This window comes from Eumetopias jubatus, unplaced genomic scaffold, assembly GCF_037043125.1.
Source record: "Eumetopias jubatus isolate StellerSeaLion01/CBP00866 unplaced genomic scaffold, mEumJub1_p1.0 scaffold_6, whole genome shotgun sequence".
NCBI classification, from domain to species: Eukaryota; Metazoa; Chordata; class Mammalia; order Carnivora; family Otariidae; genus Eumetopias; species Eumetopias jubatus.
The window spans coordinates 136468658-136491841 of record NW_028274812.1 but is presented as its reverse complement, the minus strand read 5'-3'; the positions used below and the strand labels follow the sequence as shown (position 1 = coordinate 136491841).

Sequence of the window (23184 nt, the reverse complement as noted above, 5' to 3'; positions counted from 1 at the left end):
TCTGAAAACAATGGAATGTCTGCCAACCTTGTACCAACAGTTCAAAAGGATTTTCATGCAGCGTGTGTGAGTACTGTGACCCGGTTTGCCCTGGGCAGAAACTGCTCCCCCGGCTTAGCGGCGGCACTGCTCTGCCAGGGAAGGCAGAGAGGACACATTTGGGTCAGCACAAGTCCCATTATGATCTCATGGCACGGCTCACGCACACCAGGAACCAACGCCAGGCCGCAACACGAGGCGGGACACCTACCGTGGCCTCCGTGCACCCCAACCTGCAGCATCGCGAGCAAGCTCTACGGGTTTACAAGGTGTTTGCGAAACCCCTCTGGATTTTCTACACATTGAAATCCTACCACTTGGATTATATATACAAAACAGGAAAGAGGGGCGCCTGGGTGGCTCAGTCGGTCAAGTGTCTGCCTTTGGCTCAGGTCATGATCGTGGGATCCTGGGATCGAGCCTCATATTAGGCTCCCTGCTCAGCAGGGAGTCTGCCTCTCCCTTTCCTTCTGCCCCTCCCCCCCCGCTCCGTGCTCTCTCTATAGCACTCAAATAAATAAAATATGTAACAGGAAAGAAATGCACTAAAAAGGATTAATAAAAAGGCAAATTAATTTTCTACGTGTGAACTCACAGAATTTAAGTCCTAGAACATTTTTCTATCATCGAAATTTGGTTGCCACTGTCCCAGGATCTAAAAATGTAACTACGTTATATGCAGTAATGTACAGTAACGGGGCTGGACGGATTTGCCATTTAAACATGTTTCTTGCATATGTTCCTAGTAACTTCAGATACCGGAGTTTAAAAGGGCATAGGACCTTTTAACAACAAAAGACCGTAAGTCAGGCTGAATGGTTTTTGTCACTGAAAAATGGTTTCTTGGCCTGCTCGGCCCCCAAAGGAGCTGAAGACAGGACGAGACAGGAGTAGCATGGTGACCAGCTCCCCAGGCCTGGGCCCACATCAGTGGGCTCTAAAACATTTGCATTCTCGAATGTGCCAGAGCAGGGCCTGGGGAGGGACAGCTGGGCAAGTGGCCTTCTGGGGCAGTAGGCAGTGGGCCGAGAGGGATTTCATGCTTTATCACTCTCAAGAAACAAGACAAAGGGCATAGAACTATGGGTTATGCTCAGAAGGGGTGTGCATTAACTCTTGAACAAATGACTGCAGTGTTTTTGCCGTCTGGGGTTTCAAAAAAAATTCTATATTCAAGGGGATGAATTCTAAAAGGCTGACCACATGTGAAGTAAATTGTAAGATTTCTGGCCCACCTTCGGATCTGAACAAGGCATCTGTTAAGTACTCACAGCGCACTGGGAGAAACAGACGTTGGAAATGTGCACAGGAGTGCATTTGGAAGGCTCCCCACATAATCAACTGCACAAGTTATAGAACTGGTAATTTTCAGAAGGAAAACTAAATACAGGAATATTTGCATTGTGATAAGGATCGGTTTTTAACACTCTCCAAATAAATATCATGGGGCGGCTACTGTATCACAAACATCTCCACCTGCCCTCCAGCCAGGAAACAAAGGGCTATCAAAAATCCTACGTGCACATTTTGCAGTATCTGGGAACAGCACATCTTCCCGACTAAAGGTTCCCCTGAAGACAGGCCAGATGAAATTAACTGAAAATATTAAATACTGCGCAGTTTGGAAAAGACCTCAGCAATTCAATTTACAACGCGCAGCATATAAACACATCCCAGCCAATTTTGGACAACAAAACTGATTAAAGACTCTGAAAATCTAATAGAATCTATTCCTTTTTTCAGAACTGCAGGGTGTTCTAATTCTTTAGAAGCGTCATGGGGTGTGACTCCAGTTAGAGGACAGCAGCCAGCATCCACTTTTTAAGAAAAATGTCAGGCACGGCACTAAGGGCATCTGTCATTCATTTAGTCCTAGCAGATTTTTATCTTTAATAAGCTATAATTCACCTATCGTGTAATTTGCCCATTTGAAGCATACCTACTGACTGCGTGGATTTTTGCATATTCAGAGCCACGCAACCCATGGCCACAATTCAAGTTTAAAATGTTTTCACCGCCCCAAGATGAAACACTACACGCCCATCGGCGGCCACTTCACAACCTCCCCTCTCCAACCCCAACTGAGAAAGCCACTTGTTATCAGTTGTTTACAAAGGGGGGAAAGGGAGGTTTCAGGGGTTTAAGTAACTGGCCCATAGACAGCTGATAAGGACGGTACCCGAGCCAGAAGCTGGTCCCAATCGACTGTCACTGAAATCTGTGTAAGCCCCTCAGCCCGGAGCAGAGAGGCTCTCCCATGACCAGGAAGGGACACCCCCACACTAAATTAGAAGAGGGGCCAGCCCACCGTCCTAAGCATTGTGTGTGTGGGCGGGGGTCCGCTAAGGTCCTGCGTGGAATACTGCCCTTTGTACCAGCCACACAGACACATGCACGCTCGTAAAAATCTCTGAAAAGGGTACCCAATTCCTTCGTTGTTGTTGTTGTTAAGATTTTATTTATTTATTTGACAGAGAAAGAGCACAAGCTGGGGAAGCAGAAAGAGGGAGAAGCAGACTCCCGGCTGAGCAGGAAGCCCGATGTGGGACTCGATCCCAGGACCGTGGGATCATGACCCGAGCTGAAGGCAGACGCTTAACCAACTGAGCCACCCAGGCGCCCTGCTCTCCTGTTCTTCTTTAGGGATAAGAAAACAAGAACAAAGAAAAGGTTGCAACCATCACCAGGAAGATAAAGAGCCCGTGTGCTGCTTGCAAACCACTACACCAGGCGGCCCCAAGTACAGAAGTGGAGGACGGTGAGCCAACAGATCTTCTGACCCAACGTTACATGTACTACTGCTTTTTAAAAACACACTCCCAGCCCATAGTCCAACTTTTGGGAAAACTCACTTGCCTCAACAGGGGAAAAACAAAACAAAACAAAAAAGAAGCTGCCAGAGGTGAGGAAAAGGTGAAGAGGAGAGCCCACGAAGGAAGAAGCATCTGTGGGCTGGAGAGAGCACCTCCCGGCTTCCCACGGCTGCGGTGAGACCCCCGCCCCGCCCTGCGCGCACACACGCAGCAAGCGGGGTGCACCTCCAAGGCAGAACTGTGGTGAACTCAGCCAAATGACTGTGTTTTGGCCCTCACACAACAGGCCCCCGGTGTGAATCCAAAAGCAATTAAATCTTTCCTGCTGGGAGTCCAATGACACCTTGTTTAAAACGTCTTCGGAGAAATGTCCCTCTTCATAAAGAGATGAACACGGAGAGAAAGGACGCTCTGCGCGGTTCCTCCCGTTCTTCCAAAGTGCAAAAAAGCCCATGAAAAATGGACCATACAGGGCTGATGCGAACAACGGACTCTCCCCACGTTCCCCTCCGCAAAGGATGAGGAACGCCCGGCCACAGCGACAAGGCTGAGGAAAACCAACGGCAAATTCATTCCAAATGAATGTATTCATGCCTCTAAGCCTACCGCGCTGATCCCACTGGAAGAAAACCAACCAGTTAGGAGAACTTTTCCAAAAATGAAGCCATTTCAAGTATCAACTTGTAACATCAATAATCCCCAGAGCAGTGTTTTGATGGTGTTGTTTTGCTTCCAAATAGGGATAAGGGCGCTCTTGTTTGGATCATGTGAGGTCCTGGAGATGGATGAGTGTTCTGGAAGCTCTGGGGTAGGAGCCGTTGGAGGTGTCGTTACTGTGACCCTGGAGCGTGAACCCAGGGCTGCAGGCGCGCGTGACGTGGTCCACGTCACAAAAGATTATGCATTTTCATAAACAAATGCATTTCCATGAGGATGCTCAGCGGACTGGAAATGAGAACATCAGAGTCCGGGGGCACGTCTGCAAAATGAAACATCTGCCTGGGGACATTGGGCCCTCGCAGGAGGCAGCTGGGCACAGGCTGCGTGCCCACGGAGGAGGAGTGGTCACAGACAGGCCCAATCGGACACTGACGGCAGCTCGGTGTTGCGGGGAGAGCCCAGGGGTGCGCGTTCTCCCCAGGTGCTGCCTTCTGTGGAGTCACCTGACACACCTTGCCTCCACACCCTGAGCCACACGCCTGCTCCATAGGGAACCCCTTCTGCTTCACTCGGGGAGGAAGGGAGGGAGGGTCCAAATTTGGGGGAGAAACAAGTTAAAGCAGGACACCATCAGCAGTCGGGTTCCTGGTTTCTTCGAGCTAAAACTGCCCCAAATGTAACGGTTCTCCTGGACACGTGGCCTCATCAGGGCTTTTGGCCAAGCTACCCCAATACTAAAGTGCTCACGTTCCACATTTTGTTTTCCGCACATTAATTTCCCCGCATTTCAGGGAGGGTTACCGTCCCAGGGGAGGCTACAGATGTTGCCAGCCATCCCCACACACCTGTATGTCCCTGGCACGCAAAGTAGGGAGAAGCACCACTTCAACACTAGGAACCATGAGAAAGCAGCTTGTTCTCCGTGTCGTCGTGTGAAAATGGTCAATGGTTCTGAGGACCTGCCTGACCACACAATAAGGATGCCCTCGCCCAAGTCCGAATTTTAGTTGGGGATCCTCACCTGGCTCAACAGGAGATCTTGGAAAAGTCCTTTGGCTGGCACACACAGCAATGCCCTTCGGCGGCTGTAGGAGATCCCTGGTGGCTATTCCTGTCCACAAGACACGTGTGGTAAATTGTTCTTTGCGCTGGGACAGAAATGAACCAAGGAATGCTAAGCTACTCTATCTTGCTAGTTTCATGGAAGAGGAAATTAGCAATCAGAGAAGTTACACGCCTCCCCCAGGAACACACAGCCCATGCGTAGCTTTACAAGAGGCACGACATGGAGCTCCTGGTGACTATTTGATGCTGATAAAGACCTTTGTAGGAACTGGCACCCCCCCAAAAAAGAAAAAACACAACAACCCAGAACAAACATGTGATGGGCAAGCTGGTATTACAATATAATTCCAATTATCCAGAAATGGCCGGGTAAGTTGTACAATGCTATTTATTCCATTTCCAAAGATCACTACATTTTACTTGTACCACTTTTGGGTGATGAGGTTCAAAGACCGAGGGCTCCTTTCTCTACTGTGGAAAATCGTGCCTGCAGGACTATCCTCACTTCCAGGATCCTGCCTGGGGCCTGACTCCCAATCATCACTGGGACTTGCTTTAATAAACTGCCGGCAGAGGTTTGTTTCCTTACCACCTGCCTCCTTTTAGACCAGAGGCTACAGATCGGACAGAGTGAGGCAGCTCACCTAACCAGGTAATGAGAGCACCCCGCATTCCTCTGCAATTCTGGTTGAAACTGGCCTTCTCCAAAGAGGACTGCCCTCACCCTTTTTTCTTTTTACATTATGGGCCCTTCTGACTTCTCTTTTTTCAACAAAACCGTTCCTCTCTCCCTGGGTCACTTGAAGTTGGAGGAGCATTGCTAACGGCATGGATGTTTCTGAGCTGGCTTCAACGCCCTCCCTTCCCCTGGCCTCGCAGAGAAGCACTGCCATGTTTTAATTATTCGGTGGCCAAGCACGTGAAGGCCAGGGGGGCAACAGCCCAAGTGGAGACCCAGGTGGACCCTTACACTGCAAGCCATGGCTGGGGCAGCCGGCTTTTAGATGCTAACTCCACCATCACAGCACAGATTGCCCCTCACAAAACCCAGTGTTCATTCACCCTCTCCCCCAGACGCAGAATCCTGTGCGGGGCTAGCGGGTTTCCAAAACCTCGACTCTTGGCTGCAACCTGCCTGTCACCTTCGGTGATGGGCCTAAGAGCCTAGATCTTCCATGTCCCCCACCGTAAGCAAGACCACCACTTGCCCCGATCCCTTCACAGTGACTCTTGCACAGGAGACAGAAGTGAGAGATAATGTAGGTGAACACGTCCTAAAAACTCTAGGTTTTTTAAGAAAATTTTATGTATGTATTTGAGAGAGAGAGAGAGAGAGAGAGGGGCTGCCTGTGCACCAGAGTAGGCAGGAGCTGCAGATGGAGAGTGGAGAAGCAGACTCCCCACGGAGCAGAGAGCCCGACGAAGGGCTCGATCCCAGTACCCCAAGATCATGAGCAGAGCCAAAGGCAGACGCTTAACCAACTGAGCCACCCAGGCGCCCCCAAAAAGTCTGTGGTCTTATTGTCACGCGTGGAAAACAGCCCTCAAATCACACCTTCACACAAAAAAGCAGGTGTCAGACCATCTACCAAAACAAGTTAGAGAAATCACCCTCTAACTATGACCATTTCTACATGCGCAACTAACAGAGAGCCTCCAGACCTTTTGCTTCATGCCCACCTTCCAGATGAGGAGCCTGAGGCTCAGAAATAGTAAGATACTTGCTCCGAGGCCGTTATCAACTGTGGCCAGAGGACGGGCAGACATGAAAGCCAGGCGGGTCAGAGTCCGGAGCCTGGGCTTGGAAGCACTGTGCTCAGCTCTCCTCCTGCCGCATCTCCTGGTTTCATCAACACAAAAGGTCAAAGGCAGTAGTCCCTTAAAGGGTCTCTTTTTATTTTTGCCTCTAAGCTGTGCACACTCCATCCCTCAAAATGCCATCCTACTTCATCTTCCCAAAATGCCAATGTGATCACGGAATACGCTTTGCCGAGGAAAGTGCTTTACTTCAGGAAGGAGACGGGCAGGGAGAGAAAGCACATCCCGCTCTCTGCATTAGAGGACTCCCAGAAATGAAATCTCGGGTTCCGTTTTCTTTCCATGTGACCTTACAAAAGATTGGGTACTCAGATGTCCGAAAAGGGAAAACAAATTCACAAAGCCTGGTGAACAGATGCTAGAAACTACAGAACACCGCTTTTCAGAGAGTCCAAACACTCAAGTATCTTGACTGCTTGTTCCCTAGGCCCCTTCCTACCGTGGACGTTTGAACCCGGGTGTGAGGAAGGGTTATCTAAGTCATAGGACAGGGGGCCACACTAGGAGCGACAGGAAGAGTGAGAAACACACAGTGACGGGGGGAGGGCACCCAGGAACCAGACATTAAGCCTGTGTGCTCGGGAAAACACGCGGAGAGAGCCTGAATGTCTCAGTTTCCGATGGATTCTCCACAGGGAGTGTCCCATACCATCAGCCCCTTGGGGGGAAGGTCCATATCCCTTATTCATCTGGGTTATCTTCCAAAAGCACAAAAATGAGCACAAGGTCTTATGCATGTTTTCCATCTGCTCTTAAGTTAAACTTATTCTATGTAGGACACAAAAATTAACTCCATAAAATTCCGAGAAAGTGGTTAACGTGGCAAGATCCTGCCCTCCGTAAGGCTCTGTGTTTCAGCACTTCCCCAGAAAAATGATTTCCAGAACGCCCTTCCAAGTCCTTCACAAATACAACATTTTCAGGAATAAGCAAACAAAATCTTTGTTCGACTCACGGGTGTTAACATTTGCCAAAAAAACTCACAAACTAATTTTGCAAGAGATATTATAATGGAGTTGAGTTGGTACTTCTATGTGATGTGTGTGGTATTCTGAACACCTCACAGTAGAATAACTTTACTAACCACCATGTTGGTTTAGGATATGGAAGGACGTGGAAGGTCTCCATGCCCGTGGCAACATTACCAGCTCAGACATAATACAAATTCCTACTTTTCTACGGGGCTACTAAAGAGCAGGTGAACGGAATCCCAGAGGAAAATGCCCACGGGGGATCAGTGCCTGGTGTGGGAATGGGCAACCACAATTATGAGAGACTACATAAATAAGACCGGGGTCTCAGACAATATGACATGCAGGAGGTGCTGGCATCTGGCAGGCACCCACACACAAGGACAGATCACCTGGGCCTGCAGTGGTCTCTTCATCACCCCCCTCCCCCGGTTTAGGTGGGTACATAGCCCCATGGGTTCTCACTAGGATCGGTTCTGGGACTCTACTGGGGTTGAATCCGAAGGCAAACCTTTGAAACTGCAGCCAATCCCTTCCCAGCTCAAAAACTGACATAACCAAAAAGACAAAGGGCTGGAGGTGGTGGGGGTTGAGTTAATCACAGATGAACTCAATCTAACCAAAGCTGTAAGTCAATGACTTCAGGAGAATCAGAGTGGGGCCCCGCCCCCAAAAGAAACTTCACTCCCTGGACAGCAAATATATATACTGGAGATTATAGCACACTGTCACACACAATATAGGAAATACACTTTTAAGATGAGACAGATGTATGGAGGACCCAGAATGAAGAAAACAGTCATTAGAAGTAGACCCGCAGGAACGAGCATTTTTAGAATTAGCACAGATAGGAAATAAAGGGCCTTGCAACTTTTGGTTTCTACAAGCCTCATCAAGGAAAGCTTGGGAAGTGGCTTTAAGTATGGAGAGAGTCAGCGCTCTGATGAAGCCCAGCAGGTTTGGACATGCTCCTTGTTCCCCTTTATCTTGCACCGTATCCCCCAGAGAAGCCAGCACAGTTGGATATTCTCTCCCACTGCCCCTTCCCCGACTCCTGCTGTCTTCTCTCTCAAATAAAGAAAATCTTAAACAAAAAACAATATGTATTTGCTCCGTGATTCCTGGCTCACAGCTCCCCAAGCCCTGGAATTTCCAAAGCGCTGAGAGTGATACAGAGATCTTTTATTATTTTAGTGAGGAGACCTTTGGGAAGTACCTCAGGATAGGGGCTGGATGCCAGCAGAACCCACCATGGGAGCAATGGACTGAAACTTTCAGCCCAACCCCCCACCCCCACCCCCGACCTCTGGGAAGGTAAGAGGTTCTGGAGGGGGAATCTGCCAGTGGTCAATGACTTGGTCAATCCTGATTATGTAATGACGCCTGCATAAAAACCCCAAAAGGACGGGGTTCTAAGAGCTTCTGGGCTGGGAGACCTACAGAAATGCAGAGAGCAGGTGGGCATGGAGCTCCAATGCCCTTTCCCCATACCTCACCCTCCAGATCTCTCCATAGGGCTGCTGATCTGTACCCTTTATCTTATCCTTTACCAAACTGGTGAAGGTAAGTGTCTCCCTGAGTTCTGTGAGCCACTCTTAACAAGTTAACCAAACCTGAGGGGGAGGTTGTTGGAACCTGCAATGTATAGCTGGTGCATCAGAAGCCCATGTAACAGGTGGTTCATCTGAGGTGGGGGGGATGAGGAGCAGTCTTACAGGACTGAGCCCTTAACCTGTGGAATCCGAGGCAATCTCCACGCAGGTAGTGTTGGAATGGAGTTAAATTCTCGGAACCCTGCTGGTGACCCAGAATCGCTGGGTATTGTGAGGGAAAGGGGGGCACTCACCCCCATGCTGGAATTGGGTCCAGAAACCCTAAAAGACTGATGAATTCACCCACCCCACACAGTGAGACAATGAAAAATTATATCAAGGAACCATTTTGATGCTATCCTAATGAAATATATTTCTATCCCATGGACACAGAGACCAACTGAGAAGAGTTTATTTTCATGTTTTGTTCATTTACTCTCGACTCCTATTAAACCAAAAGTGCAACTAGAAAACACCTCCTCAAGAATTCGAACAAACAAAAAGAATCCCCACAAGTCTGCTTTGCAGCTTCATTCTACCTCAGAAAGCTCACCCCTTCTGGCTGCATCAGTGAGCAGCTCTGGAATGATAAATTCCCAGTCTGTTCTCTGGAGTTCTGTCTCTCACCATCCCTGCAAACTCAGCAGATAATAAAAGTTCTTAACTACCCCCAAATCACCTCCCTTCTTAATTCCTGTTCTATTACCTCCAGCCTTGGCTCTCCAGGCAGCAGTGAAAACCTGCTCAGCTTTGCTTCCACGTGGACCACGCTCTGCTCCCACGTCCAGCAACCCCCGGGGGTGATTTCCTGGCTGGGCTCCTTGGACCCTCGTCACCTCTCTTTTCATTTCAGACAGCTCAGCGGCTGGAGGCATCATTCTGAACTTGATCTATTTTATCTCATGTTCACATCTAAAATCATCAACCATTTCCCCTTCTCCACACTGGAACTGTTCCTCCTGCCCAGCAGGGCATGTTACCAACTCCAGTCAGTCACTCCCAGGCACCCTGAAGAACAACCACCCCCCGCCACACACACACACAGACACAGTTGGGACAACCGTCCCACAACCAGGCCACGCACCACGGGTCATGAACGTCCACGGCAAGTTCAGCTCTATGCCGACACCCGTATCCCGACTCCCATACAGAGCTCTCTTCTGACTGGCAGGACTTCCTGAGGACCACAGCTGCAGGGGGAAACCTTGTTCCTCTGAGGTTTAAAATCAAGTCAGCATTTTGTAGTCTGCACTGGGAGTATTAACCCCCTCGCCCCAACTCTAGGTTCTTAAAAAGAGGGTTGCATCCCTCCACTATGTCTGCATGCCTCCTAAACACAGTCCTAATCAAGAAGCAGGACAAATGATTGTTACAGTGACAAGGCAGAAATGCTCAACAACGGGGAAAACCAGGCATGTCCCCAGCACAACTAGCCTGTGCTGGACTCGAGCCCCTACTGAAGGGATCCAGAAAGACAACCGTAGCTCAGTGCACAGCCATGGAGAGGAAAACAAAGCAATCTGCCTTTGCCTCAGTCACTTACTGACAGACAGGGGCTGGCTAGCTCACAGGGTCTCTGAGCCCTGAATGAAACAGGATGCCTAGCATCCTGGTAGGGGCGCAACAGGAAATGGGCCGTAATACCTCCCCACCCCCATCCTCTGAGCCTGACTCCAGGCCTGACTCTCTGCCTCTCCTAGCCTGTTTTTTCTTGCCTACTTTGCCAGTTGGTCCAAGTCCTCCTCCCAACCCTACCCCTGCCACAGTTCTCAGCCCACCCCCTAACCCCCCCGGCTGCAGTGCCGCGAGGAACGCTCCATCCCTGGTTACCTCTGGCCAGGTAACCATCCACAATTCCAGCCTTCTGAGCTGCCCCCCCGCTTCCTTGGGTCCCTTCCCTTCATGCAATCCTCACAACCCACGCCAGCTCCATCTTTTCAGAGCACAACTCCAATTACAACACTTCCTCACACTTTCCACGGCCAACTCACTTAAAAGTTGATTCCTCACTGATATCCATTTTTTTTTAAAGATTTTATTTATTTATTTGACAGAGAGAGATAGCGAGAGAGGGAACACAAGCAGGGGGAGTGGGAGAGAAAAGCAGGCTTCCCACGGAGCAGGGAGCCCGACGCGGGGCTCGATCCCAGGACCCTGGGACCATGACCCGAGCCGAAGGCAGACGCTTAACGCCTGAGCCACCCAGGCGCCCTGAAATCCACTACTGTCCTCCCCCCACACACTGCCCTCAAGGGGGGAAAAAAAAATAATCAGTCTGGTTCATAATATAGGTGAATTTACTTGATTCCACATGCTCAACGGTTTTCTCTCTCCATGACCTCACCTGCTAAAATCACAGTAATTGTAAGCTGATCACAAAAGATTTTTCACGAGATCTTCTTGGCCATCCCCGTTTAGAGACGATCTCTTCCTCTTCCGAATCCCATTATCTGCAGCTCACTCGGGAATGATCATCCCCTCCACCACGCAAGAATAACCATACCGGTGCCTTAACAATCTGTTCACCTAGAACACACTGGGCTGCACCCACCTCTTTGCCCTGCAAGTGCCCAACACCTAGAGAAGTCCCCAGAACTAGCTCTGCCACCCAAAAGCTACGCGGCCTTCATCTTCATCTTCTACCTCGACGGATGACCCACTGTAGCTCTCTCCGCCAGAGCTGTGGATTCCAGCATTTTCTACCCCAAATCGAGAGTGGACCTACCATGCCCGTTGTGAACATGCTTGTGGGTTTTTCCTTTCCTGGGGGTTGACTGGCATGAAGATGAAGCATTATTGGCGGCTGCTTTGACGTCTTCCGTCTCATCGTCTTCCTCCTCGATGTCCTCCTCATCCTGAGAGCTTCCGAAATACACCATGCTGTTGGGCAGCGCAGGAGAACCTGGGTGGGTTGAAGGAAGAGGGCTCGTCAACACAGGCCTTGGCACTCGCCCCTTCCGGAAGGGGCGCTACACAGAGAGACATTTACTAAGGGACGAACCTGTATCTGCCCGAGCAGATAAAACAGAGCTGTTCATCTCTACTGCCACTTTTATTTTTCAAATATCCCCCAGGAAATAAAACTCCCATTTGTGTCCTTTCAACGGATTTCAAGCAACCCCCCCCCCCAACAGGGGGATGATGCCATTCACTAAAAACAACAAATCAAAAATTTTAAATCTCATATGAATAGTTAGGACGGGGGCGGGGGGTGACAACCACCAAGAACTGAATTGAGCAAAGGGGTGGGGCAGGCGGGAATCAGTAAAATTAAAGACAACTACTTACAATGTCAAGGAAGAGAGGAAGAAACTATTCTGGGTTATGCATTTAACTCACTAGACTTAACATGAATTTAAGCAAATGAATTTAAACATGAAAGACAAACCAAGCAGTAATAACAGAATAGGACGCTTCCAGATATAAGGTAACGTTAGTCTTGGATTCACAAGGGGGTGAATGACAGACACGCATTCCCCCATTTTTAGTATATGTGCTGCCCAAAGCAAGCACAGACGGGGATTCCCCCAAATCACAATATGTTTGGAAGCTACTTCGATATTATGATCAGGTTAGTAGCATGTATAATTATTAAAATAAATTCCAGCACAAGACTAAACTACAAGTGCTGGATTTAAAAACAAAACAAAAGCCTCCTAAGAGCAAAACCCACACCCCTCACTCCTTTTACACCTTGTAACCTTCTGCTGTTTTCACTTCTGAATTTAAGAAAAAGCAGTAACACCAGAAGATAAGCTCAGTATTACAAAGAAGCACAATATAGTTCTTCTTTATCAGACAATGACAATTTAGACGATCCCTCAACTCACTGGTTTATTGTTTAGGACCAGAGGCTGCTTAAAATCCAAAGAAAATCTCCCAAATTAATTTCCGGCCACAACTTCAAGCTTTTTAACCATGAAGTATTTTGGGGAGAGCTACTACCAAGTAGCAGAAGAACTATTAAGCGTGAAATTCATTCCTTCTCTCGCCTGCTTTCTGGTGAATGAACACTCCAGTGTATCAACTATGACCCAGGTGACCAATCTGTTCTCCTTCCCAATGGAGATCTCGAACTTCAGACACAAAGGTTAACATCATCCCTGTCGGGCTGCCAAGCCACATGATCCAACAAGGTTATGGAAATAAATGGGCAACATCAGGGAGAAGTGGTAAGCCCAATACCCGTCTTGCAGAAATTCAAAGACCACACAGACACCTCCAAGCCCCCTGCTTCCTTCTATTCTATTCTTCCTTCCTTCTATTGCATTTTAAAAACCCCAAAAGTTAGGAGGGTCACACCAGTGGGTAGAAATGAAACTCCAAAGGGATGTACGTGGCAGAACAGACTTGGCTATGATCTGAAAAGCCATTACCCTTGCTCGTTTCCTCCCCTTTGATCATTTCCGATTAGAAGCAAGTTTTCAATGGAAGGAAGGTTCTTATAAACCAGGAGCTACAGATGAAGAAAAAAAGGAAAAAAGAAAATGGCTAGCCCTATTTCCCCTGGAACAACCTATCTATACTTGTTCTAATAGGATTAGTACAAGAGCGACTAGGAAGAGGGGACAGCACCCTTCCCAGTTCTCAACTTGGAGCCCGCAGTTAGGATTCTCCATTCACAGGTGGGCACAACAAGGTAACGTGCCTTCATCCTCAGTCCAATGACCAATCCTGCTGGATCTTTCATTCCCAAATCTAACTGTATGTATTTTAGAAAAATCAGGGCAAACTGTATTTTAGCACTCATGAGGCAGACGGACAGACACAGACATTCCACCACAGGCTCCAACTCATCCTGGCATAGAACATGACAGAAGGCAACATGTTAGGTGCTGTCGGACAGACCTAGCAAGGAACTTCAACGCTTGGAAGTGTGGGGCTCGGTCATCAGATTTCCCTCTTCTGTGAAACGAGAGGTAATGAGGGAAGCATCTCTTCAAGTGCCTCCCAGATAAAATTACCCATGTTGGATTTCTTCTAAAGAAGAGCCTAGGCTCAATCTTGGACTTGTGGACCAGCCCCCCGGGGGGGGGGGGGGGGATTGGTGTGTGTGTGTCAGCAGGGGAAGGGATGTGCTGTTAAGGGATTCACCCCAGCCCTTCCAGCCTTCCTGGGTCTCCTTTCCCAACAGGAAATGTAGCAAACTCTGCAACCAAGGCCACTGGGGAGTCAATTGGGGGTGGGGGGTAAGACTGATAAAAATGGTCTAGGTTTCAAAGAGCATCTGCTAAAAAACAATCCAGGTGCAACTATGAAAAACAAAGAGTTAACTTCCATTTAACAGCATCTGTTGAGGATTTTTTTTTTTTTTTAAAAAGACTCAAACCTTGGAAAAGCAGCACGGAGCAACTACCCCATTCCTTATACTCAAGATTTTGAGAATGGGGTGAACATTATGTTCCAGAGAACTAAAATGGAGGAAATGTCTAGACGCATCCAAGCGTTAATATTCCTAAAAGAAAGAACACAGGGTAATTTCTTCCACAACGGCAGCAAATAACAATCTTTTGAATGTATCTGTTCTAACAGCTTCTCCCCAAATACAAATAAACTGCTCTAACTTCCCCGGTATTCTAGAAGAAAGTCAGAGGCTAACTAACACAAGGGACAGCTAAGGTGTGAAGAATGGAGATGGGGTGTCTCTGAGGGGCATTCTCAAACATCAAACTCCAAACACCACCAAGTCCTGGGGGAGCCGGCTCTGCAGTTGGGGCCAGAAAGGAGGTGATGTGCCTTAAGTTCGGGGGCATGGGGATAAGCGTCCTCACAGTAAGAGGCAACTGTGCTTCTAGTCAGGACCACTGACCTCTCGTCTGGACCCAAAGGCAGAGCGTCACCAAAGAAAAGGTAACGAAGGGTTCCCAAACCAGATGGGGAATGGAGAGGCCAGTGTGATAAAGGGAAGGAATACTTCTGAGAGAAGGGTTAAGTGGCTGAAAAAGGCTCAATATTCAACAATAATGAACGGGGGGGGGGGGGGCAGGTAATTATTCCAAGGCAAGATGATGCCCTTAGCTCACATCCTCGGCTTATACCAATTCTCCCCTCTGGCAGGTGCCATTCATTACAAACAACCCGGCTCCTCCTGGGTATGGCCCTTACTGTCCTTTAGCCTGTGTTCATGAAGCCACTGCCAACCACTAACCCCGTCCACCAGGAGTGGCCTCGCGAACTGTGAGCTTCTGCCCCAGAAGAACAGACCTCCAGAATTTTTCTCATACCCTTACATTTCACTCACTTTATAGTCCAACTGAAGCAAGCAGAAAACATTAAATTCAACAGGGTCTGGTACTCTGTCACCAGGTGGCTACTGTATGTAATCCCTCTAAGCCCCCTGCTGTTGGCATGTCCACTGGCAAAGCCAGCATTCAGATCAAGACAAACCAGGGAAGTGGCCAAGAGCAGAAGCTGCTTTCATTCTCGCAGAGATAAAACCAGTAAAATCATCCCATTACTTCATGCCACACTAAAAATAATCAAGGTGACAGAGAAGCACTGTTATATACTAATACCTGGAGAATAACTATGTAACAACTTCAAATATATAAAAGGAAGCAAAAAGCCTGTAAGGAACCACAACTAGTAAAGGCATTCACACAGAGCACATTCATTTCTTCTTAGCCTAGATTCAAGCTTGATTATCTAATTTACAGATGAGTTAAGAGGAAGAGGAATCTGCTACACACACACACACGCAAAAGGTGAAGGAAAGGGCATTTTATAAACCCTAAAGCAATCTGGGTTATTTATCGCTAGTGAAAACTACCCCACATTCCTCAGGTTAAAAGGGGTGAATGGGTGTATTATATAATCATTCATTATTGATGAAGAGGCCACAAAAAGCTCAATCAGTGTTCAGTATGTGAAAACAGTAGAGCACGTATGCTTTTAAAGTTTTCACCAAAAACAGTATGCACCTTATAGATCCGGGTACATAAGCAAGCTTCATCTCTAGACAATTTATTAGGGAAAATTCTTTACTCTAGACAGCCGAGGAGGCAGACTTGGGAAAGCTCACGGCGGGGCTAGCACTCAGGAAAACAGGAATGGAGCTACAGGGAAAGGAAAAACCAGGGACAGGGGGCTGTGTGGTTTCACAACATGAAAAAGCTTCCTGAGAGAGATCTTCCCCTTCCCACAGCAGGACTCACCTACCACCTGCTGCACACCAGCGAAGACTGGGAAAACGAGGGGTCTCCACAGGCCCCCATTATGAGCTCTTTCCCCCAGTGTTCTCAGGGTGGTCTCCCCACGCTAAGGGACAAGCGCCATTCGCGATGTTAATTAACAACAGAGTGAGGCTGACTCACCACGCAGAATTACATCCTGTCTCCCTTGCAAACTGTAGCTCTAGAGATGTAATCAATGAAAGGTGACGGTTTCAAAAAGACTTACGGAACGTGTGGGGTGTTTGGGGAGGAGCAAGGGAGTTTTTATACCCAGTAAATTATAAAAGTGTATTTAGCGTATACAGTTTTCTCCTAAAATCACAGGCAGATTTTTCTCCTCTGATTATTCAAGTGCATTAGCAAATGTGGAAAAAAAAAATCTGAACTTGGATCAGATAAGTGGAATCGGGAGTACAGAATGCATGTGCGCTTTGCCAAAGCCGTATTTCATTACTTTTCAGAATTAGCTGGCAATGTCTCCACAATATTTACTGAAGTGAAAACCAAATGTTTTCATCTGGACAAAAATCAAACTGTGGTATGTTACAACCACAACAGAAATCATTTTAATCCAAAAGCTTGCTTTCTCTAATTTGGGCTGTGGTTTCTATAAAATTGGATTCTTCTCTATGAATCATAATCATGAACACATACATACAAGCCCTCCTTCCCATTATCTTCCCTCCCCCAACCAGTTCTTTATCTTAACAAGCTAAACATAGCTCCGTTCTATTTTGGGAAGACCCTACAGGGATTCCCTGCATGCTGTCATTGAGCGGGGGAGTCCAATTCTGTAGCTTGACCTAATAAACCCAGCCGGCCCACCGGGTTGGCATTTTCATGATTGGTCTTTCAGGTCACACAAACAGAACGAAAAGCAGTCGGGCCCTACTACCCTATGAGGAAATTTTAAAACAAAAGAGTGAACTGGTAGGGGCCAGGTTGGGGGGTAGAGGAATAGTTGTCTCTGGATTTCCTGAGTTATCGGAAAGCCCCAATCGTGGACACGGGAGAGTCACAGAAAAACGCAGTTGCCAACTGCCTTGGGTCATTCACCTAACTATGGACATACCACATACTCATCTTACCCCCCCCCCAGGGAAACACAAAGTGCCCTGTAAGGCTGTGTGACACCTAGGACACAGCGAACGGCAGGGTCTCCTGGTCTCTTCCAGACCGGCCTTCATAATTTACCTGGGAAGAAGAACTGACAAAACGAGTTCCCCAACTTCATCCACCTCCGTGGGCCCTAAGATTATTTGCCATACCCAGCCTCTCTGTGTGTTTTCTTTAAAGTGATCCACATTTGTGCCTTCAATGATTTACCTGCATAACATCAGGAGAAAATTAGTATCACTTGTTCTAAAGGAAAGGTAATTAAAATTATAGTAAAATTTTAAGACCTCCGCTAAAGCCATCTCTGGTTACCACCAGGGGTACGTGCAGGAGGTTGTGGGGAATAGCCCGCCAGGCCAGAGGCCAAATTCAAAGAGAGCCCCTAATTCCTTATGGGATAAGGAGCTGCCTACGCGATGCTGCCCCATCCTGGGATTGCTCCTTCTTTATATATGTGCAAATCCAAATCACTGAACAAGACCCTCCATGGAATCCCAAAATCTAGAACAAAGTGTCAGCTCAGCAGTCACGTGCTTCTTTGTTGTGAGACTCGTCTGCTTGTCCGTAGAGTGAGGATGAGGTCTTCAGCTGTAACAACTGTGATGACCCCAAAGGGTATAAGGTCATGTACACAAAAGCACCACAAGTTCCCTCTCACTGGAACTTCAGTGACAAAGACTCAGGACTATAGCATCAGCCCGTCAGGTAACTTCACACAGGTAGGAGCAAAAGCAATTTCCCATCTGCTTTCCTAAACGGGGAAGGCAAGCAGTTCAAGAACAAAAATCTAGGGGCGGGGGGGGGGGACCCTCCCCTTACAATCTTTCCCAAGTTTTTTATCTATGCCCATGGCTTAAAACATACACAAATACACACCCAATCGAATGCAGTGAGGGCTCTCTGGCTCTACCTCAAAAAAACCAAACCACACGATCACACCACATAACAGCTAGGACGGCCTTCCCTGTAACTTCTACCCATCAAGCTCAGAAGTGGAAACAAGTTAGAAGGTAGCTTTATCAAGCTCACACGGCCACTCTTTGAACACGGCCAAAGTCTGTGCTCTCTTCATCATGCAAAGCATCCACAAATCCTAACAGACGCTGAACGCTGAAGGCGGGGTCACCTTGCCTGGGGGACACGCATACTGTGAAAATTAGAAAAGGGAGACCGCATTCGAGTTGGGAGGCTAGAGAGGGGAGCCAGGACACCATCAATGTAAATTACAGGAAGAAGTGTCCATTTTCAGGCCCCAACAGAAGAACGGGCAACAGGAAAGAGTCACCAATTATAGGCCCCAACAGGGAAAGATACACACACTGCATCTCCTGAAGAAATCGACCACCCCTGCTATTCAGCCCCTGAGAAATGGTCAGCACCCTGAACTCTTTACTTTTCTCCAATGTACTTTGACTCACAATAACCCCTTCCTGACTCCCTCCTCCACAAAATGTTCCTCTTTGTTGGGTTTGCCAGATGGCATGCTGTGGTCTGTGTATGCCCGAATTGCAATTTCCTGCTGTCCCCCACAGAAGTCCGTTTTTGCTGGTAAAATAACTGAGTTTTATTTTTAAGGTTAACAATACCAAGGACTTTAGTGGTCTCAGAATAATGATGCCTCACAGGCCAGCAACGTGCTCACCAGCAAACAAAACAGGACTGTCCCGACTAAAAGTGTCCCAAACCACCCCCCCCCACCGCCATCTACCTTCTCTAAATGGATTTCAGAATCTCTAGAAATTAAGGAGTAGGACAGAGACGACTGTGAGGAATACCACCGTCTCTGTGCCAGGCGCGGGTGGCAGGGGAAGAGGGAGCCTGCTTTATCTTCAGGGAGGGCAAAGCCTGGTCAGAGGCCAGTTGGCCTGGAGCAGGGCCAGTCCTCCGAGCAAAAGGTCTTGGAATCTTAACTGATCAGGTCGCAGAGCAATTAAAAGGGATCCATCCTTCCCCTCCCTCAGCGCTGAAGAATTCCATGGTTTCATATTTCTTCCCAACTAGCCTGTTAAACTATCCTGGCAAATAAATCGCTTGCTCAGCAGAACTCAGCCACGTAACACAGACTCAATTGGAAAACCAAGCATATAAAGGCTGGTCTATCTGGAGAAAAGAGAAGGTGGCCCCTTTGGCCCTCGAGGCGGTGAGAATATCACTTTGGATCCGACTTCTCTCTGCTACCGCTCAAAAATTAAGATGCAACACGTCTCAGAAGGAGCCATCAAAAAAAAAAAAAAAAGAGTTGTGTACCACTGTGGCATTGGCCTTTCTCCCCAAAGATCCCATCTAATGTAACAGCATTCCCATTTTGCTCAACGAAGTTCATTATTAGCGCTGAAGTGTTCCTTGCAGTAGGACTGCTTAATTGCTTTCTAGCAGGTTAATCCCCTTTCATTCTGTGACCTCTAAACCACCCCAGGCTTTCTGCATTTGCCCTACTTACAAATGATCGTCCTCAATACCCAAAGTCAGTCCTCTATCTCTGTATGTTCTCCTTGTCAATAAGGCCGGCAAAGGGCTTTAGAGAATCAGCTCCCCAGGAGGCGGGCTACCTGCAATCTTGGCTATTCTGCTGGTCTTTCGGAAGGTTCCTCCCTAAATCTCAAATCCTGCCTTATCTCGGGGATGACCACCGAAGGCCCTGGCTGGGCCTACTGAATGCCCAGGAGCTTTAGTTTGACCCCACAGCAAGGGGCAGGGGCCACAGACACCACCTACACATCTTACAAATGAGGAAACAGGCTTATCGCAGACTGAGTCACCTGCCAGAGAGAGGAGATTCTAGGCCTTGGACCTGGATGCTTCAATAACTGACCCCCACCCGGGGTAGTGGAGGGAGGGGGGCCTTTCTGCAGCCTCAAGCCATTTTCCACCGAGCCGCCAGCCAGGATCACCTTCTGAAAAGGCCCAGGCATGGTAAATCACCTTGTCAGTTGCAGAACCCCACTGGGGCCCAAGTATCTAGCCCAAGGCCCGCAGGAGTGGACAACACAGCTCACTTCCCTGCTGCTTTCTCTGAGGGCCTCCCAAACAACACACCAATCCGTACTTCGGCGGGGGCCTGCCCCCCTCGCCTTCCACAAAGACAGCTCAAGTGCTCCTTCCTTTGCACGGCTGTCCCAGGCACTTCCTTCCGGCTTGTGCGCCGTGCACACATACCTCTACCCTGGCAGCTTCCACACGTTTGCCCTGAGCCTCTCAGCTTTCCTGTTCCTCATCTCTGTTTTCTAGGTGTCTAGCATATAAAAAGGGTTCCACAGAGGCCTGCCGAATTAATTAGCAATTGAATGACAGCTGATCACTGAAGATTCTCTAAGACTCTAGAAACAAAAGGCAGGCAAATCCCCAAACAGAAAGCCCTGCTTTGCACAAAGGCGGACAGTGCTGTTCCTTTACCTAGAACACCGCCCCCCCAAAAGAGCTCTCTGCGATCCGCAGGTCTGTGACACCCACTGTCATGAGAACCCAAAGTGTGTGTGTGTGTGTGTGAGTGTGTGTGTGTGAGTGTGTGTGAGTGTGTGTGAGTGAGTGTGTGTGTGTGAGTGTGTGAGTGTGAGTGTGTGTGAGAGTGTGAGAGAGTGTGAGTGTGTGTGTCTGTGAGTGTGAGTGTGTGAGTGTGTGTCTGTGAGTGTGTGTGTGTGTGAGTGTGTGTGTGTGTTTCAGGAATCCCCTCTGGGAATCCCCCTTGTTTCCAGTGCCCCATAAAGAGAAAAATGTAAATAAGACAATCATTTAACCTGCCACTGCTCTACTGCGCTAAGCTTTTTAATCTGTTAATAATCATAGTCAGAACAAAGGGAAGACGACCCAGCTCATTAAGAATAACGAGAGTAGTGACAGAGCACGGTGGTGGTACCAGTCGCTGGGCACAGTGCACTGACACACAGCCCCCTCGGAGGGGACCCGGCGAAGATACTAATTACGCCTCAGGCAGGGCACATGTGGACCCCCTTCAAAGCAGCTACTTAAAGATAAATACACTGCAGGCAAACCCTTCAAGCCCCGCTGCACTATTCTTTCCATGTTCTGTTCCTTTAGAAATTTTAGGTCATGATCTTAAATAGGGAAGGAGAGCGAGCACGTCCCTTGCCGAGCCGAACTGAAAGGTCTCTGAGGGCCTGGAAGCAGATTTTTTAAATCACTAAGGCTTCTGAACCCTGAGTGGCTGGCTGGCATGTTTACATATATACACTAATCCCAGTTATTACTAATGGTACAGAGACTCCCCACCTCCCCCCAAGGTTTTCGTTCAAACTACCTGATGGAAGTGTGGAGAGAAGGCAATGGTCTTGGGATCTCAGGATGCTGTGAATGGATAATCCATTTGATTTGACTCATTACTTCTGCAGCCAGACTCTCCTCCTCTAAATAAGGAGCTTATTAAAGGCTGATTTTTACCCCTAAAAGCGCCCGCCATCACCCAAGACGGATGGGGCGGACAGGGCTCTTTATGCAGAACCTAGAGTGGGGGGGGGGGGCTCTGACAAGCTCTCTGTGGTTTGGAATCTGCAACCCAAGAAGAAAGCGCTAGAATGCAGGTGTAAGTTGTTACAGTCGCATTCCCAGCTGTCAACTTTGGAGAAGATGGGGAGGCAAGGCAAAGACCTAACTGGGGACTGGGTAACGTTTTCCCTAGATGCCATTTACCTAAGCAATCAGCATGCCTCTCTCATCAAGGTCCTTCTCCAAATCTCCCAAACCACAAAGGGATTTTTTAAAAATAATGCATATACAGGTAGACAGGACACAAATCCCTCTCTAAAAAAATGAGTTGCACCCACTCCACGGTAAAGATGTTCCTAACGAAATTCAGTTCTCAACAGCCAATTTTCTGGCATCCTAACGGAACAAGATCAGTGAAGCCTTTCCCTAAAGAAAAGTAAATAGGAGTCATAGCTCCAGGTTAAATCTGGCTTTGAATGCACTAAGATGCCACGTGTGACCAAAGGCACAAAAGCAGAGTTCCACCACCCCTGAACTTTATTTACCTGAAGCACCTTGCTGCTGAGGGCCCAGTTAACCCTTTCAGAGACTGCTTTAACTCAAATTCCTTCCTCCCAGCACCTCGTCCCACGGTCTCTCCGTTACGGATGACAGCCCAGCAGGGCTCGCTGGTCATGCTCCCCACTCTTTCCTTCACAGACACCCCAGCGTGCAAGCTTCTCATGCAGGTCTCTCACACATTCCTCTCCATCTTCACCCTCGACCCCTGGGATCCCTAGAATCTCAGCAGGGAGCTCTGCAAAACCTAATGGAGATGAGCCACCTGCCTCATCTCCCCTTGGTCCAGGCCAAGTGATGTCTGGAGGGAGTCTCTTGAGAACTTTCAATAGCCTCTAATGTCCAACGTGAATGTTAACTCTTCACTTTCCCTTCTTTAAGGCGTCATTCCTAAATCAGTGGGAGGGAGACCAGGGAGGGAGGGGGGGGAGTAACGATGGTGGCCTAGGTTGGGATGTCAGAGCCAAAGTAGGGGGAGGAGGGTGTTCACATGGGGTTGGGGGGGGTGGCACCAGCCCAATCAGGAGTGTCAGAGCCAAGCAAGTTCACAAGGGTCCCACATGGCGAAGGAAGGGGTGGGAGCAGACACTGGGTGGGGAGGGGGGGGTTCACGCTGGAAAACACTGATCAAATGAACAAACCCAGTAGGGATAACAAGAGCCAGGTTTCTCAGTCTTTAACGTGAAAAGGACAAAAACCAGAATGAACCCACAGATGTTAAACTGAAATCGGAGGTATCGGTGCTAATTCATGGATTTCAATACACACACAGACGTGGACCTACATCTAGATACACTGAATGAGCACATGGTACACACACGAGTCCCTGTGCACGTGTGTGCGTGCGCACACAACACCGCACACATTCACAAAGCACCTAAGAGAAAGGACACTCCAGCTAAGAGCACACCTCAGGCCCAGCCGCTGCCACTTCAAACAG

At 48.3% G+C, this 23184-nt stretch overlaps 1 protein-coding gene across 5 annotated transcripts in view; it reads right to left on the bottom strand.

Moving 5' to 3' along the window:
• JARID2 (jumonji and AT-rich interaction domain containing 2) overlaps window positions 1-23184 on the bottom strand; it is a 248870-nt gene that overhangs the window by 39098 nt on the left and 186588 nt on the right. For all 5 annotated transcript variants that reach the window (XM_028107343.2, XM_028107346.2, XM_028107345.2 and 2 more), the window contains one exon: window positions 11684-11860. In XM_028107343.2, coding sequence (XP_027963144.1) covers window positions 11684-11860 — 177 coding nt within the window. The remainder of the gene's footprint in view (window positions 1-11683; window positions 11861-23184) is intronic.